At 40.7% G+C, this 12266-nt stretch overlaps 1 protein-coding gene across 8 annotated transcripts in view; it reads right to left on the reverse strand.

The window, feature by feature from the left end:
• Positions 1-4735: 4735 nt before the first annotated feature.
• The window catches only part of MAGI2 (membrane associated guanylate kinase, WW and PDZ domain containing 2), a 1201350-nt gene continuing 1193819 nt past the window's right edge, over positions 4736-12266 (reverse strand). For 5 of the 8 annotated variants that reach the window (XM_075017279.1, XM_075017262.1, XM_075017296.1 and 2 more), the window contains one exon: positions 4736-7530. In XM_075017279.1, coding sequence (XP_074873380.1) covers positions 6752-7530 — 779 coding nt within the window. In that variant the 3' untranslated portion in view covers positions 4736-6751. The remainder of the gene's footprint in view (positions 7531-12266) is intronic. The other 3 variants (XM_075017288.1, XM_075017302.1, XM_075017255.1) reach the window with 1 other exon arrangement.

Consider the following 12266-nt stretch of genomic DNA (forward strand, 5'->3'; position numbering starts at 1 on the left):
GGGGCCTGGCACAGTACTCTTAAGCTGGTGCCCTGATGCCCGATGGTGTGATGATGTTTTTTATAATCATCCTCAGCACACTAATGAAATACTTTTAAAACTTATTTTTAACTAAGGCCCTGTAGACTAAGCCTATGTCTATACTGCCGCAGAAGACCCACCTGCTCAGGGTCAATCTTCTGGGGTTTTGTTTTGCACATGTGTGAAATAATGTTTTCGGGGTCAACGTCAACCCTGGAACTCCTTGTGAGCAGCAAGAAATAAGGAAGATTAATGGGAGAAACGCTCCCATCAACCTTCTTCCATGTAAACAGCCATTAAAGTTGATCACTGGTAATTTTATTTTTCACTACGTAATTTGCATAGCTACAATAGCGTATCAGTGTTTGACTATGTTTAGCATAGACATAGCCTAACCCAGTAAATTCAAAAACTGACGGGGGTTGGGAACTTCCTGTTAAATGGTTCTGCTAATAGCCCTGGGAGTCTTTTTCACTTTTAGGTTAGCCAGATCCTCTTTGGATGAAGCAGAGCCACAGAACAGGGATAGAAAGAGCCAAGTGGGTGGATATTAAGACCCAGTGGTGCCCCAGATCTGGTGTCCTATGCAACTCTGTAGTCTATGCATGGGTAAGTACAACTCTGACTAAATGAACCAGATGCAAGTGTATTGACACTGGCCAGCAATAAACCAGAAAAAAACCCTGGAGTCTATAGCTGTATGAATGACAAAGGTATCTCAGGATCCATACACAGTGATGCCAGCACTGAGATGTCCAGTAATGCTACTGCAGTGTGAGTACCTGGGGCAGTTTCTGATCCAAAGTTCTGCACTTCCCCTGTGAAGTGGCGATGATGAAACCAGACTGAATGGGCTTCTGGCCGGCACCAAAAGTGAGGAACGCAGGGAAATCATGTTGATGGCACAGTCTGTGAGTCTAGCGGTGAGTGGGAAAGGAGAAGCGGGGCCCTTGTATTAATAACTGGGTAGTTGATGTCAGACCAGTTCAGAGCGACCATTTACATTGTCCAATCTTTTCAACATTTAGCACTGAAGGGTCTCCTGGCTGACTGTCACCACAGCGAGGCCATAGACTAAACAGATATGAGATCTGAGTTAGGGTCACACTACTCCTGTTCAGGGCTGAACCATATTGGGTGGTCATTCTATGGAAAACTGTAGTGCTTTTACCCATATATATTTGCCTAGTAGGTAGCAGAGACTATCTGTCCCTATGGCCATCATGTGAGCAGCATTCAAAAGCACTAAAAGACAGCTTTTGGAAATTCGGTGCCACTGGAGGGCTTTTTCTCAGTCTCTCCCTCATATTCATTTAGTGTGAGCACCTCAGAACAGCACTTTGTTACCTTATTTGGCCATGTGATGCCCAACCTGTAAGGCCCCATGCAGGGAGTGCCCAGCAAGAGCCCAACCCCAAACCTCTATTTTCCCTCCTAGATCTGCACTGGTGTGGAACCAGAGACATGGTCCATGACTGCTGAGCAGAAGCAGCTGGCCATGTTACCCTACCAACACCCCTGAGCTATATAAAAGAGCTGCCTCTCTGCAGCTTACTACATCAGACCTTGAACACTTCAAACACACAGAGTGCTATGGCAAAACCTGTTCAGGCATCTATGCAGGCAGTTCTCCTTAATAACATATCAGTTTAAAAAGACTTTCTCCTTCTATCCAAATATTGGTCCTTGATCAAGCGAGGAGGACAAACAGAATATGCCTCATGCCACTCAGCTCCTCACAGAAATGCTACACTTGTAGGGTGAAAGTAGTAATTTTGCTGAACTCCTCCCACCACAATTCTGTATTTTTCCTGATCACATGCAGGCTAGATGGGAATAACAACAGGCTCTGCTGTTAAGGAGCTCTTTCTCAGCATATGGAGCAAGCTGCAAGTGGACAAATCGGTGTAACTATTCAATCTCCCATGTTCGGTAGCAAATGATATATAAGCAAAAACAACACTATGGACACTATGCTGCTGAGTGACAGTGTGATGGTGCAGGCAATGTTCTAAGGGCAGTCCAAAACCAGGTGAATCGTAAATATCTCTGGAAGTAAAACAATCCCCTGAGACAAGCATCACTTGCTGTGTATAATTATAGATAGCAAATGCAATGCATATGTAAAAGTGAGGGAAATAGTTCTGTTAATGTAGAATCAGTTCAACCTGTTTCTGAAGGCAGTGGAAGGAGTATCATTGACATTGGTGGGCTATGAATGAGTCCATCAAGATGGTCAAGGGACTGATATACAGGTCCACTTATGACCAGAGTGCTACAACTACTTTGCATTTGTAGTGTTTTACTATTACAATACCTGGCAGAACAAAGTTATCACTGTCGTACAAGTGGCAAGAAATTTTTGAAAAGAATTTTTTTCCCCAGGAAAACTGCAATTTCAAAAAAATAATTTCCTATAGGAAATTTCAAACTAAAAGCAATTTGTTTAATTTTGAATTGAAATTTGAAAGAAAACATATGTTGCTTCAATAAAATGCTGATTTAAAAATAAAAATTCTCCCAAATGAAGTTTTCATTTTTGATTTCTGCATTCCCTCTCCTTTCCCCCCCACCCTCAGGGAACACGGAAGAAAAACTTTTTTAAAAAGTGGGAGAGTGGAAAAAAAACTAATTTTTTTGGTTTCCAGTTAGGCAAAATTGGGAAAAATTTGTAACTTCCCATCTTTATCAATGGGAAAAAAAGGAATCAAAAGGCAAGAAGGAACAGGGCTAAGTTCCAATTCTGCCAAAAGTCTAAATACCGAAAATGGGACACTGAAATTAAAAGCCAATTTTAAGACAAAAAAGGAACAATAATCTTCATTTTGTTTCAAAATGTCAAATTTCTAGGAATTAATCCAATGTCTCCACCAACTCTACTTATTAATGCCCAGGATTCTAAGGTGTCATGAATTTGCAACTTATATAATAGCTTGGCTAACTCCAATCCCTTCAACAAAATTACTGATATTTCCTGATACATTCTTATAGACTGTTTCTACCTGGTGACCTGGTACTTTATGCCCCACAATCCACGCTAGTCATCAAATCTTCATAATGCTCAACCTGCAAATTCCAGTTCTCCACATTAGGTAAGCATAAATGACAACTTCCTCTAATGAGAGGATGACAAACTTTTTTTTTTTTTAAATAACTGGTGTGGTGGGGGTGACACGTGGATGCCATTTTTTTTCTTCTAAAATGAGCTTTTGCTTTTTTATATATAGCCATACACAATAAACTTGCTTTATGGTATATGCGCTGTCTGTCTGCATTTTAACTCAGAAATAGCGTTCTGCCTCTGAATGAGAAATCATCATGGCACGATCTTTTGCATAGTGAAATGGTGTTTTATTTTCATTCAAGGGGTATGGAATAGTTTCTGTAGGAAGAGCGATTACTAAGACTGGTACCTCTCCTCTTGGCAAAGAGATAACTAAAGACAGATATAATTTAAGTTTCTAAAATCATGACTGGTATGTTTAAAAAAAGTAAGGAAATGCTGTTTACTCATTCTCATTAGAAAAGAACACAGGGTGTATGTGTGCGTGTCACTAAATTAATAGGCAGCAGGTTTGAAACAAAAAAAAGGAAGTACTTCTTCATACAGTGCACAGTCAACCTATAGAACGCATTGCCAGAGGATGTTGTGAAGGATAAAACTTCAACAGGGCTAAAAAAGCACTACATAGATTCATGGAGGACAGATCTTTCAGTGCATAATAGTAAGGATGGGTCAAGATGGTGTCCCTAGCTTCTGTTTGCCAGATGGTGGGAATGACCTATACGGGATATATCACTTATTGGCTACGTCTACACGTGCACCCAACTTCGAAATAGCTTATTTCGATGTTGCGACATCGAAATAGGCTATTTCGATGAATAACGTCTACACGTCCTCCAGGGCTGGCAACGTCGATGTTCAACTTCGACGTTGCTCAGCCCAACATCGAAATAGGCACAGCGAGGGAACGTCTACACGCCAAAGTAGCACACATCGAAATAAGGGAGCCAGGCACAGCTGCAGACAGGGTCACGGGGCGGACTCAACAGCAAGTCGCTCCCTTAAAGGGCCCCTCCCAGACACGCTTTCATTAAACAGTGCAAGATACACAGAGCCAACAACTAGTTGCAGACCCTGTATATGCAGCACGGACCCCCAGCTGCAGCAGCAGCAGCCAGAAGCCCTGGGCTAAGGGCTGCTGCCCACGGTGACCACAGAGCCCCGCAAGGGCTGGAGAGAGAGTATCTCTCAACCCCCCAGCTGATGGCCGCCATGGAGGACCCCGCTATTTCGATGTTGCGGGACGCGGATCGTCTACACGTCCCTACTTCGATGTTGAACGTCGAAGTAGGGCGCTATTCCCATCCCCTCATGGGGTTAGCGACTTCGACGTCTCGCCGCCTAACGTCGATTTCAACTTCGAAATAGCGCCCAACACGTGTAGACATGACGGGCGATATTTCGAAGTTACTGCCGCTACTTCGAAGTAGCGTGCACGTGTAGACGCAGCTATTGTGTTCATTCCCTCTGACCTGGTGTTGGCCACTGTCAGAAGCTGGGACACTGGCCTGATGGATCTTTCCTCTTTCCCCCCGGCATGAGCATTTTTATGTTCTTAAGTGCATGCAAATATTTATTGCTTGGTAGCTCACTTAAAAAAAAAACCACTCAAAATTAATACACAGTATATACAGTTGGGAAAAAGACATTTGGATATATATATATTTTATTTGACAGTGGTTTAGATTATCATACAGTAAACAAGATTTCTGTAAAAGTTAATTTATCCATAGTGGTGCGTTTCATAAAAATAGTTGTTCACTTACAGCCTTTCTGTGACTATTAATACATGGAATTATATTTATAGAGATAGAGCTGTACAGGGTAAATTCACAGCTAACACTACACAGAAATATTATTTGGAATGGGGTTTAGACGATGTGCTGTCTTCACAGGTCATTGATTACAACCGCATAAAGCAATTACCGCACAAGGAGTAGCTGTGAACTGTGCAAATTAGAGCTTATGCAAGCATAATCTCAATTTTCTTTCAGGTTTTATGATTTGTTTCTTTACACATAGAAAATAAGATACCAGGACATGCATCTACACTACTGAAGCATTGTCCAAAATCCAATTCAATAAATTAATGGAAAATTATATTGGATTTCTAGTTTGAGGGATAAGGATTTTTTAAAATTAAATAAATGTTGTCAGCAGCTACATAGATTTGTGCTTTTAAAAAGATATATGGAATTTTTCTTAAAGGTTTAAAAGCTGCAAAATCCTTTGTTTGAGACTTTTAAGAAGAAACTGATGGGAAGAACTATCTGTCTACGTGTTTAAGAGAAGAATGAGTCAAGTGCAATGTTGGAGGGCTATATTTACTTGCTGACCTGTTTGGACACTGATGATTTCAATGTGATGCTTTAGCAGAGCACATGAAGATCAGAGATTGCCAGCAGACTCATGTCTATGTATTTCTGAAAATAGCATCAGAATGTTCGTACTGTTATCCAGACCTTTGGGGCAAAACAAGAACCATAATGGGGACAGAACGGTGACTCATTGCACTTGGAATCCTTCCTCTGGAAGGTGGACTTGAGATTTGAAATTCAACACAGAAACAACTATGATGGAAATAAAAAAGAAAGGAAATTCCTTCCTCTGATTAAAATATAATGAACTCAGAATGCTTATCTTGGAAACAGTCTCATTTGTGTTAGTATGTGTATTAAAGTTAAAGATGCCTTAACTACAGTTGGTTCAGATGTATAAAATATATAGCACTGTTGATAGGCAAAGTTATTGTTTTCTGTGGGAAATAAGGCCTCACTTTAAGGAACCTGCAGCTTTTCCTCCTCTAAGAATCATCCTGTCATTATAAGGGTCTTGTAACTGTAAGTCTCAATTTTGAGCTTGACCAATCGAGGTTTCTGTGCTACCTTGTAATATTTTGGGAACCTGTGGTAAATCCCTTTTGTGGATAATCTGCAACTACAACTGCACCCTAACACCTTTCCAATGTACAGAAATATGATTTGTTCACAAAATGGCAGTAGAAATGCTATCACACCAACTAATCCGTTAGATTCCCCAACTCATCCAACTTGACATATGAAGTGAACTATGCTTCTGGGGACCATGTGGATTATTCCAAATTGTTAACAGTGGAGATATGTCATGGGTGTATAGTTTCAAAGAAACCCTTCAACCCTTGTCTAGATATGTTGAGAACAATGTATTTACAACCTCTTAGCTCAGTTAAAATATCCTTTCTCATTTTCAGCTTGTTTCGTGCAGTTTTATTTAAGGCGATGTTCCAGTTTGTGAGTGCTCTAACTTGTTCCAGTTCCTTGATACAAAGTTTGAACTAAATCCCAGTCCTTCATGCAGTGGAATAAAAATACTAAAGCTACACTGCACTGTTCTTCTCTGACGTATTTTCCTTTGTATTGTTTTGGTTTCTTCCATAGCTGCCAAAGTCCCTAAAATGGAACTGGGGACTTTCGGGTCAGTTTTAAATCTCCATGTTGACTATAGGCTTCTAGAACTTTAGACATTGTGCACATTATCACGGAATTACACATTAATGTTTCCATTCCTCAGTGTTTTTGCGTACATGTGTGATAGTTAAAATAAATTAAAATAAATCAATGTGAGACAGAAGCTAAGAAATATGTTTTGCGTCAGTGTGAAACAATAAGAGGGCAACAGTTCACTTATTTATCTGCTCATGGCCGAAGTGCCAGACTTCAGTATACTGGGCAGCTTATCCGAGCCAGGGATTTTCCATGGGCCTGGTGAAACTGTTGCCTTCCGAACTGCATTGTTGATGGTGCGAGTGTGAATGGAATGGAGATGTCCCTTCTGGGGGAACTCACTGGGTTTCCTGTCAGGGTCTTTCTTGATCTGGTCCATTTCGCTTCCCTGTGAGCTGCAGCTATTGCTACTGTATGTCTTTGTAGCACCAACTAATTCAAGCTTGACATGTTCAGAAGTTGCAGCTGATTTCTTCTCAGTGGTACTTCCAGATCTGTGATCTTCTTTTACAGTGAGAGAGCTGCCTCTCTTGCTTTCCGGCTTCTTGACTCTCCCAAGATGTTCGTCATTGATTCCACCACCCACATGCTCTCTTGTTCCAGCCTTACTTTCGGAGGTGGGCCTGCCAGCATCAGTGGTCTTTATTTTGTCTTCTGAGTATCCTTTCCTAGAAGCCTCTTCATGCTTTGACCTGTCCATCTTTTTAGGACTTGCTGACCTTTCTCTTTGCTCTCCTAACCTTTTCTTTTTCTGGCCATTTGCTGAAAGCTCCTTTGGTTTTCTTACATCATGTTCCCTCTTGATATCCCATCTTGGTTCTGGGTTTATCTGGTGAGAAGGGTCAGAGAGTGGGGCTAGATGTGATGAAGATAATGGTGAGATTATGTCATCGAGGGAAATAGCTATTTCCGGCAGACCTGGGGAGGCGGCAGAGAGAGAGCTCCAGGAGTTTGGTTCGTCTGCTAGAACAATAAAGAGAAGGTAGTTAAGGAATTATTTACATTACTTGGATCACATATTTTCAACATCAGCGATGCTACTCACACTGGATCTAAATTCTGCAGTAGTTGGGCAAATTTCCCACTGAAATCAATGGGTGTGTGGGAGGTAGAAATGCCATCAACAGCATTGCCTGAGTAAGAACTGAAGAATACGGCACATAGTAAGTACTGAAACTAATCAAGCACATTGATTTTAACTTTTCTCTGTGTACATTAAAAGTGTAGTAATGGCATATGCAGGTGAAATCAAAATGCATTTTTGTGTCATTACAATGGTTTTCTTACTTAACCCTATCCTTTCTCTCTCAAAGGATAAACAAACAAGCCTTTCTTCTATCTATTATACAAGCATACAACAATCAGCAGAAATTTGTGGTCAAGGCCATGTCATCCATCAATTTTTTTTCTGAAGTAGAATATTGCAGTGGTTACAGTCCTATTACTCTGAAAGTGTGTTTGCAGTGTTCCACCTTACGTAAGCACACAAAAGCTTTGGAAAGTCTTACTAAGACCCTTGACTTTGCCTCAGGTACTCTGCTTCAGTAGCATTTACTTAGATTCTGAAGCTCTCTCTCATTTTCTTAAGACAGATGGTGCTTAAGATATTCTGAGGCACAAAGCCAGTGGTACCATGCTCTTTTCCAGTTTGTAAATACTTTGGCCCAGTCCCGCAAGCCCCCCTCCTCTCATGGGTCACTCAACTGATTTTTTTGGAGCAACTCATGTGAATGGGATGGTGCAGGATTCAGCTCTTCACATGTGATTCAGAAGAGCCAAAAACTTCTTTTATTAGACTTTAACACCCACATCCCAAACCACTGGCAAGACATAGTGTCTTGTCTTGGTCTAACCAGTGCTTCTGCTTCTTTGAGTGCATGATCAATCTTTCTTCTGGTTTCTCTTCAGGCAGATAGACTGCTTGAAATGCTTTGGAGCTGCTTGGCAGCCTGGCTCTTCATCTTTCCACTTGCAAGACCAGAGACATCTCTGAGCTTGGTTACTGCCATTGCAGTAAGATCAAAATGCTGCCACACATGAATAAATCCATGTTTTTTAATGCTGCTCTATCACTCCCATTAGGGTGACTGGGAGCCTTACTTGTAAATAAGGAGCAGAGCATCTCTGGTTGTCTCTTAAAAAAAAAAAAGAAAAGCTGAAGCCTATCAGATCTTGTTAGACCGAAATCACTAGCTAAATTTCACTTCTTAAGTCCAAATGATTTTCTGAAATATTTTAGTGCAAAATCTAAAGCTCAAAATGGTAACCATCAGATTTCTTTTTCTCCTGCTTGCACCATAAATCTATGTGAACAAGTTTTTGCCCCAAGAATTCGTAGGAAAAGACCTCATGTGCCAAGCTGATATCAGAATTAGACAGCTCTTGGAAAAAGAAATCAATTTCTGCTCTCTCTTAATTTCCCTGCAATACTACTGGACTCAGCTATGAGAGCAGAATACGGCCCAGAATGTAAAAAGGAAACAGAGAAACAACAATATTTTTGCTTTTTTCATCCAAATTAAAGGTGTTATTGAATGCAACTGAACTGATGTTATTTTACCTTTACGCTTGTCAGCAATGTCATATTCTTTCACTGAACAGAAGCAGATGACATTGGCCTATTCTGAAATCCCTTATCTCATGTGAGAGTAAATCATGTCTTTTGGGGGAGCGGTGTCAGGTCCAGAGCAATAGAAATATGATGAACTAGCAGCAATAAGAGCCAGAAGCATGAGCTAGGTGCCACAGCACAAGACTGTGTCAACCCCAAGAAAACCATCTGGCCTTTATGGAGACTGAGCTCATTTGCTACTGATCAAAACCAGGGTAGCTGGGCTAATCACTATCCCCTATGATACAGCAGAATGGCCACAGGCCTTCCCAAGGGCCCAAGGGATAAGTAAATAGCTGGCAGGGCAGCCCTTTGTAAATGACCTGCTGTTCCCAGTCAGTCCCCAGGACCTCTTACCCAAACATATCAGACTGGTGTAAATGTTTGAAAGTGACTCAGTCTGAATTTTGGATGAAGTGCTGGTGTCTAGTATATGCCTGGATTTCTTATTACTCTGAGTCAGTTCAGCCATCCTCTGTAGTCACCCAGAGCAGACTTTGGCCTGGTACGTTGGCATGTACTTTTCTAATTCTTCCTAAAAGTGACATAGGATCTTTAATGACCCCCAACTGGCCAGATCCTCAATTTTCTCCCTTTCCAAAGGCTACAATTGTAGCAGCACCTTGCTCCATGTACTGTGCTTGGGCATTGGCTCACATACTGACATAGACCAGGGCTGCCCCTGAAACATCAGAAGTACTGCCAAGAGCACTAGAAAGTCTCGCCTCCCATCCCTGGCTTTGTTTAGCTGATAGGAGCTGCTGGGGTGCTGTAGGACAGGCACAGGTGGCTACATTACATGCAGATGTAACTAACTTACTTGCAAGACTTATGTTAGGACTGAAATCTTAACAGTTCTCTCAACAACCAAAATGAAAGCCTGCACCGAAGTGACCTCCTTGTTTGCTTTCCTTATATATATGATTGCATCAAGGAACACTAATGCGAATTTTTTGCCAAGAGTGACTGATTTTATAACTTGACAATTTTTTCAGTAGTTAGGATCCTACAAAGGTAAATGTGACTTATATGAGCAATTACATTAGCTGTTAAGTTAGTCTGTATAACCTCACTGATATTTCCTATTTCTGGTGCAAGAGGTACTATCAGCAGCCAGACCTCAGTGGACTTTTTGCCTGTGTAAGACCCTCATGAGTGGTCCCTTTAATTGAAAGTAAACGAAATTGTTCTTCTTCCACACTGGAATGTGTGCCTCCATTTTTGAAGACAGCTATTACAAGTGAAATTTGAAATGCCTTTAGTAAATAATTCCCAGTATGACTACATCACAAAAGAATCCTATACACAGTAAATTCCCTGGTTTATATTCTGGGGAAGTGTATCATATTTGAGTAAACATATGAGAACAATAACCTTCTGTATCTCTCAACAGTATCATTTTGAGGCAGAGCCAGCCCCCTCCCCCCCCGTTCGAATGAGAGGAAATTGTGTAGGAAAAAAGCACCTTTCAGTCATCGTAAATGTTAATGTCAGCAACCCATTGTTGTTGTAACGTGGAACTAACAAAGAGAATACTAATGCAATGGCACTGAAAGCCCCAGTGTTAGAATGCTATGGGAAAATATTAAAATTCTAGGGTAGATCAAAGGGCAGTAATGTAAAGTAATTTGCCACTCAAAAGAAAAGCCCTTTAAGAACTGTGTTCAAACATAATGGCTCGTTTGGGCTTACTCAACCATCACTAAGATGATTGCTTTTTATAACAAGCATAAATATGAAAAAAAACCCACAACATTTTATTCTGTAGAGCTAGCAAATTAATTTTAACTCACTGTCTGTATTTCTCTCATTCCCATCTCCTTTCTGAGGTCATGGGTAGATTCTCTAGAGGAATTTGGTAAAGTCTGATGTGTCCAGTCTTTGCTTTAAACTTAAGACATTTCACAAACACAGACAAAGCCTGTGGTGGGAGTTGTAAATACAACCTACTCTTTACCCTTTTCATGTCAAAGTGTCTGAGAGCATTTTACAAATATACACAAAGCTACACTATACTTTTAGTCCCCTTTCACACTCCACTGAAATGCCACCACATCTGTGATGGAAAATGGCAACTGTTTAACAATGCATGAAAAACTTACTGTACAGCAGTAACAGAGAGAAAGCTGTGTTAGTCTATATATTATCAAAACAAAAAAGCAGTCAAATAGCACTTTAAAGACTAACAAAATAATTTATTAGGTGAGATTTCGTGGGACAGACCCACTTCTTCAGACCATAGCCAGACCAACCAGACCCAATATTTAAGGCACAGAGAACCAAAAATAGTAATCAAGGTGGACAAATCAGAAAAAAAAATTATCAAGTTGAGCAAATCAGAGAGTAGAGGGATGGGGGTGGGGAGTCAAGAATTAGATTAAGCCAAATATGCAAACGAGCCCCTATAATGACCCAGAAAATTCCCATCCCAGTTCAAACCACGTGTTAATGCATTGAATTTGAATATAGAAGAGAGTTCAGCAGCCTCTCTTTCAAGAGTGTTGTGAAAATTCCTCTTCAGTCAGACACAAACTTTTAAGTCATTAACAGAATGGAAATTTTAATGGAGTGGGCCATTCTGTTAATGACTTAAAAGTTTACGTCTTACTCAAGAGGAATTTCCGCAACACTCTTGAAAAAGAAGCTGCTGAACTCTCTTTTTATATTCAAATTCGACACAGTAACACGTGGTTTGACCCAGGATGGGAATTTTCTGGGTCATTATAGTGGCTCGTTTGCATACGTGGCTTAATCTAATTCTTGACCATCCTCCCCCCGGCTTCTGCCCCTCCACTCTCTGATTTGCTCACCTTGATAATTTTTTTTTCTGATTTGTCCACCTTGATTACTATTTTTGGTTCTCTGTGCCTTAAATATTGAGTCTGTTCTGGTCTGGCTATGGTCTGAAGAAGTCGGTCTGTCCCACGAAAGCTCACCTAATAAACCATTTTGCTAGTCTTTAAAGTGCTACTTGACTGCTTTTTGTTTTGATAGTGTATAGACTAGCACGGCTTCCTCTCTGTTACCATTCTAGTTAGTGTGATTAGCAGATATTTTGGGGGGCAGTGGCAGCCTTCACCACTTATTT

Source organism: Carettochelys insculpta, chromosome 1, assembly GCF_033958435.1.
Source record: "Carettochelys insculpta isolate YL-2023 chromosome 1, ASM3395843v1, whole genome shotgun sequence".
NCBI lineage: Eukaryota > Metazoa > Chordata > Testudines > Carettochelyidae > Carettochelys > Carettochelys insculpta.